At 42.9% G+C, this 6,195-nt stretch overlaps 1 protein-coding gene across 3 annotated transcripts; it reads right to left on the reverse strand.

Annotated features, from left to right (window-relative positions):
• Positions 1-223: 223 nt before the first annotated feature.
• LOC135896148 (uncharacterized) lies at positions 224-3,269 on the reverse strand. Of its 3 annotated transcripts, none has more exons than XR_011508678.1 (4): positions 2,584-3,269; positions 1,709-1,743; positions 670-744; positions 224-605 (listed from the first exon to the last, which is right to left on the reverse strand). XR_011508678.1 is itself a non-coding variant. In XM_070525892.1 (4 exons), exons 1-4 carry the CDS (start codon positions 2,959-2,961, stop codon positions 526-528), a joined length of 249 nt encoding a protein of 82 aa, XP_070381993.1. In that variant the 5' UTR covers positions 2,962-3,269; the 3' UTR covers positions 224-525. The 3 variants fall into 3 exon arrangements, 2 of the variants coding, with proteins under 2 accessions (XP_070381993.1, XP_070381990.1); XM_070525892.1 differs by having other exon boundaries at positions 224-601; positions 2,899-3,269; XM_070525889.1 differs by having other exon boundaries at positions 2,899-3,269.
• Positions 3,270-6,195: the final 2,926 nt, after the last annotated feature.

Here is a 6,195-nt window from a genome sequence, read left to right on the forward strand (position 1 = left end):
TGTATATGTGAGAGAAGTATGTGGATATCACGAGCTTAAGCCAATGTGCGATACACAGACAAAGCAGCTGCTACAACATGAACTGCATTGAGGGCCACACAACACATACGTAATTAAAGGTGCAAAATATAGGGGGAAGCTTCAAAATACGCTCTGTAGCACTGCAAAGTATAACATATATTGTATGTGTACAATAAATGTTCAAAAATACAATGCATCAATGTACCATTTGCCTTCAAGTTTATTATGAAGTTCAAGTTTACTGAAGTTTATTATGAGCATATGTACAACAGGGATCAACTAACACACCCGCAGTCGAGGTGGCTGTTCGAGGTGTGCTGGCTGCCTCAGTGTGAGAGAAAGAAATTGGGTAAATGTCGACACCAGTGCCACTGCCTCTTGCCTCTGACCTGCACGTGCCTCTGCGGCATCTTTGTGCACAAGTGTGCTGGCGTGGTGAGGCGTAGGAGTCATCCGAGAGAAAGAGTATTGTTTACATGGAGAAGTGGCTGTTCACATTGCCTGTCACTTTCCCTCAAATGTTTCCTTGGCGACTAGGGTGACACACCCGCAGTCAAGGTGGCTGTTTGAGGTGTGCTGGCTGCCTAAACGAAATAAAAAGAAATTAGATGAATGTCGATACCAGTGCTATTGCTTATTGCCTCTTACCTGCATTTGCCTCCACGGCCTCTTGGTTTGCGGAGTCTGTATGAGGGAGCTGCTGTGGCTAGGCGTAGGCATTGTCTAAGCAAAAAGAAAAGGCCATTTAAATGGGGAATTATGGAAATAAATGCAGTTATGTCTGCTTCTTGCACTCTTCTTGCATAAAAGTTTTCAAACATAGTGTCCAGAACACACCAGCACTTTGACTGCTTCTGCTTTTTACCTGCAGGTGTTGTTGCGAGATCCTTAGTATGGCTGCATGCAGCATTGTAACACTTGGTGGAGGCATTTGAAGTGGTAGCCAAAAATATAAAGAATCATCCTTGTCTGCACGAATGCTTTCAATTTCTAAATGCAGTGGTAACTATCACTATTGGTGCAAGGCCCCCCCCCCCCCCCCCCCCCCACATCTATGCGGCAAGTGCCATAGCTCGAAACTGAATTGTTCCTTTATGTTTCACAAGGCATCTGATATGTCCACATTAGATGTGATGTGTTTGTTTTTATTTATCCCAGTGTGGAGAGAGCATCATTAAATGGCTGAAGTACTATAGCGCCAAACAGACGACACAAGAAGAGACACGGACGAGCGCTTATGTCTGTGTCTCTTCTTCTTGTGTCGTCTGTTTGGCGCTATAGTACTTCAGTAATATGCACCAACTAGCCCAACAAAAAGTTCTGATGAAATATCATTAAATGTTTTGTTTATTTTTGCGTGTCTTGTTTTTTGGTTTATTTCTGAATTTATCATGATGCTAAAGTGACTTATGTAATGGCAATCAGCTTTTGTTTTGCAGAAAAACAATGCATTTCCTGACCCATTGTATGACATCCCCTCACTCGCATAATTTTGCAGAGTATTCTACCTATATTGACTTGCTTGACCTCCACTAAAGGGTCTTGCATTTTTAAATACGACTCTTTCCTTAAAATCATTCGACACTTCTCATAATTTCTGTACCTTGGGCTTCTGATACTCTGCATTCACTATTTTTGCTTGTTTCTGACTAGAAATGTCTTCTTTAATTTAGAGCTTAAATTTTACCTTTGGAACACAGGGAAGGGCTTGCCATTGCATATCTGCATAAAAGGGAAACATGTTTCATTAAACATTTGCAAAATCCCATTGAAGATTGATGAATGCAGCTTGCAGTGTGATACGAATGAATGAGCCATAAAAGTAACTCATCTCACTTGGTAAATGAAAGCACATATTAGTGTGATGCACAAGATACGTTACACTAACGTGGTGGGTTCTCTTGCTTATAAAGCAATATAATCGGTGCGCGAGAAAAAAATTATTTTTGCATAACCCTTGTACACACCGACTTAAGGAAAATGAGCTGGAGCTGTCCACATGATGTACTTATTTTACCTGCGAGTATGGTCAACAAAAATGTGTCCCAGCTGCTTAGTGGTATTCCGGATTATGTCAGTATTGCATATGTGCCTGTTGTCGAAAATAATTGAATTTTGAAAGTGCTCGCAGGGATCTGATGAGCATATCTGCAATTTATGGGTACATGTAAAAGACTCAGCATCAAGTGCAAGTGAACGGTCCCACAGGCCCGGAGTCGATCATGCAAATAGATTCGCTGCACAAATTTGTGACCAGAAAAGATATGCCACATGAAATGGCATGCAAGGAAGTGTTGAAAATATTGCACAGTTAATAAAACGCCTAAGCTATTAATATGTGGCTTGATGCACTCGTTATGCAAAACGGAGGTGAGGCGTGCAGACAGGAAACAAGAGTAGAGTATTTACAAGCAAACAACATGCGCGCCGCCCACTTCTCTACTCTTGTGTCCTGTCTGCACGCCTCACCTCTGTTTTGCATAATGAATCCTTACGAACTAGCTCAGCTTTCTGTCGTTCTAAGTCTCGATGCACTCTATTTCGTCCGCATTAGGCACTCGCCTCTTGATTACTTCGTGGCACAGAAATACTCGGTCATCAGGCTGTTTTTCTGCTGTGGCCTTTGTAGAAGCATGATTGTTCGAAGTGCAACAATTAAACAGATTCTTTGAGTTGCTTGTGGCTTCGCCAGTACAATTCCGGTGCGCTGGTCCGCCTGTCCAGCAATTTCCTACTGAAGGGAAACCTGCAAATAAAAACACCGCTCCACATGCAGAAAAATGCTCTACTGTGACGCTTCTCGAACGATTGTGATGTACCACAAGAGCTGCCTACTCGCGTGATATTCTCAACAAGGAGATAAATTCATTTACTTACATGTGAAGGTATATGCCAGACCACTTCGGGGCTTCGGTGGCACATAAGGCACGAGTGTGTCATAGCGTCCGATGTCGACGCGCGATCGCATGTCAAACGAAACTACTACGCATCCAAAAAACAGATTCGAAACCGAAATTCGCGTCATCCTTTATTGCATGAATGCGTACATCGTGATTTACATAAGTCAGGGACTTAGCGATCGCTTTCTGTAAACTTAATATTAACGTACCACCTTCATAAAGCCATCAGGTATGCGTTTTTAGGTGACAAAGCATAAGGTGACCTGTACTTGTTCTCAGCTCTTTCAATAGTAATTGCGCTGGCCACATTGACCAGTAGCAACAGGGCGGCGCCCTAGAGGTTCCCACTTTTCCGGCCCAGCTTTTCCTCTAGAGTTGTTCTACTAACTCTATGGTTTCTGCTAAAGCTGTCGGCGCCAGAAAAACATAGCCTTTGAGATTACTGTCAATGCATGGCGGCTCTGACGCATTATAGCTTTCGTAATCGCTTTCAACGCACGCAGCCACCAAAAGCGTAGCCTTTGAGATTTGTTTTTGTTACCTATAATGATATTATTGTATGCACAATTGAACACTGCAGACAACTTCCTGTTTTAAGAAACCAGCCAAAAACAGGCGCACACAGGAAACATACGAGAAGACAGGAAAGAGGCTGGAAGAGTCCTGTCTTGTGTATGTTTCCTGTGTCCGTCTTTTTTTTTGCTGTTTTTTTTCTTAATACAATGCACCAACTAGCCCAACAACGTGTTTTACTTCCTGTTTCAATGATAAACCTGAACCTACATGTTCGGAGGTCAGGACCAAAACTCTATGATCAGGAACTTTTCATAATGAGGGATAACTTGAGTGCTTGGCTCTAGGTCGAATAAGTGGCTTCAAATGGGCGCTTATATATTCTGCTAGTCATCCACAAGCATTTTTTTTAAAGCAAACTACAAATTGTTTGTATGACCCACCGATAGAAAAAAAAAAATCGTATTTTAATACTGCGATGTTAAAGTGGGCAGAATTGATATCAAGTTGGAAATATATTTATATTGCTTTGAAAAAAGAATGAACTGTGTCCGATAGAGAACAAAAATAAACAAATATAATATGAACAAACTAAAATTTCCGGCAATATATTTATGCTAGTTTATATATAACTCACTAGTGTATATCCTGGGCATGCCTATTTATGGACAGCCAGCGGACGTTCAAAATGGGATGTCCCATGGACATCCCGGTGGGATGTCCTTCGGACATCCAAACAGGATATGGACTTCTCCTGTACGTCCCACGGACGTCCGTGTTGGATATCCGGATGGATGGACGTTGGGACTTATGGTGGACGTCCCACGGATATCCGTGGTTACTTGGGTACGACAACGTGAACAGGGAACTCCTGTGGAACATATTAAATGGTGAAGGTACTGGTCATGAGGTAATTGATTTTCCTACAGGAAATATATCGAGAAAATAATGTCGAAATAACATGGGAAGGAATTAAGAGTACGACAACTGTCGAGGTACACAAAGGATTAAGGCAAGGTTGTCCTCTATCACCGCTGCTGTTCATGCTTTATATGATAAGTATGGAAAGAAGGCTACAATTAAGCAATCTAGGGTATAATCTGTCGTATGCGGACGATATTATACTGTTAGCAGATAGCCAGGAAGATTTGCAAGCTCTGGTTAACTATTGTGGAGACGAAGGAGACAGTCTAGGTTTCAGTTTTAGCGCAGCTAAGTCTGGTGGGATGTTTTTCAACGATACAACTGATCAGGAGCTTACGATACAAGACCATGATATACCACGAGTGGCCGAATACAAATATCTCGGGGTGTGGATAAACAAAGGGCAGATGTACACGGAAAGGCACGAACAGTCCCTCATAGCAAAAGGGCGAAGAGATGCCGGGATAATGAAAAACACAGGGCATTATGGGGGTACAACAGGTATGAAGTAGTGAGAGGTATTTGGAAAGGAATAATGGTGCCGGGGCTTACTTTCGGGAATGCGGTCCTGTGCTTAAGGGCAGAAGTTCAGTCTAGACTAGAAGTAAATCAGAGAGCTGTTGGAAGATTAGCACTAGGTGCCCACGGGAAACCCACAAACGAGGCAGTACAGGGGGATATGGGCTGGGCATGGTTCGAAGCACGAGAAGCTTCGAGTAAAATCCTATACGAAAAACGCCTCAGGAAACTGGACGATAAAAGGTGGGCAGTTAAGGTATTTAAATACCTATACAGAAAGAGCATTGACTCACAATGGCAGAAAAGAACTAGGAAGCTAACCAGTAAGTATGCCAGACACGAGGACGGAGAAAGACAGAGCATTAATTAAACGACAGGTTAAAAAAGCGGAAGGTAAAAATTGGATAAGTTCAATGGAAAAGAAGCATAGTGTTGAACTATATCGATACTGGAAACAGCCGATCAAGAAGGAAGCGTTTTATGATAACTCAAGAGGGAGTGCCCTACTCTTTGAAGCTAGGTCAGGATGTCTTAGAACGCGCAGCTATAAAAAGAAATTTAACGAAGAAGACATATGTACTGTGTGTGCTAAATCTGTAGAAACAATAGAACACCTCATACTAAAATGTAATGATATCCATCCCGATGTCGATGCGAGCATAGGCACGCTTTCTGAGGCCCTAGGGTTTAGAGATAACAGTCATGTAAATAAATATGCGGTGGAAATTAGCAAAAAGCGATTGGAAGATTGGTGGCTCAAAAGCAGAGATGTGACGTAAAGTTAAAAGTGTAGGAAGGCGTATTTAAAGAAAATGGCGAATATTAATAACTTACAACACAGTTAAACAAAAATAAAAAGCTGAGCATGGTGGCAACTGCCATCACCCCGTTTCAAAGGGGACGCTCCTACCTTCCATCCATTCATCCAGCCGCTATGTTTCCTTGCCTTCTCACGTCACCTCCCCCTCTTTTATATTGGAACTGCCGCTTCCTCTCCTTCTCCTCTCTACAGTTCTATCTGCGTGCTCTCTGGCCTCGCACATTAGTAGAAAGGGAAGCGCTGCAGTTGCTGCAATGCTTCGGCGTGTAGTCACGGATAATTACAGCTGTCAAGCGGCTAAGGTGGCGACAGCCAGGGAGCTCCAGAGGGCATTGTGCACATTTGACGTGGTGGGGTGAAAACAAGTTTCTCCCTTCGCTTTTTCTCTCTTACTCGCGCTGTCATCTATATACACGCTGTGACCCCCCTGCGCGGTGTGAAGAATAAAAACCACTTCTGTTGCATGCGCTAGCAGTGGCCGGAGTTCACGCGTACCGA

This window comes from Dermacentor albipictus, chromosome 1, assembly GCF_038994185.2.
Source record: "Dermacentor albipictus isolate Rhodes 1998 colony chromosome 1, USDA_Dalb.pri_finalv2, whole genome shotgun sequence".
Lineage (NCBI taxonomy): Eukaryota > Metazoa > Arthropoda > Arachnida > Ixodida > Ixodidae > Dermacentor > Dermacentor albipictus.

What these genes read in the sequence shown, in the direction of transcription:
- LOC135896148 (XM_070525889.1), bottom strand. Translation starts at nt 3,046, where the DNA reads ATGACGCGAATTTCGGTTTCGAATCTGTTTTTTGGATGCGTAGTAGTT. An exon ending in TCTGGCATATACCTTCACAT is followed by an intron (nt 1,744 to 2,898) that starts GTAAGTAAATGA and finishes CCTTTTATGCAG; the next exon opens with ATATGCAATGGCAAGCCCTT. An exon ending in GGCCGTGGAGGCAAATGCAG is followed by an intron (nt 606 to 669) that starts GTAAGAGGCAAT and finishes TATTTCGTTTAG; the next exon opens with GCAGCCAGCACACCTCAAAC.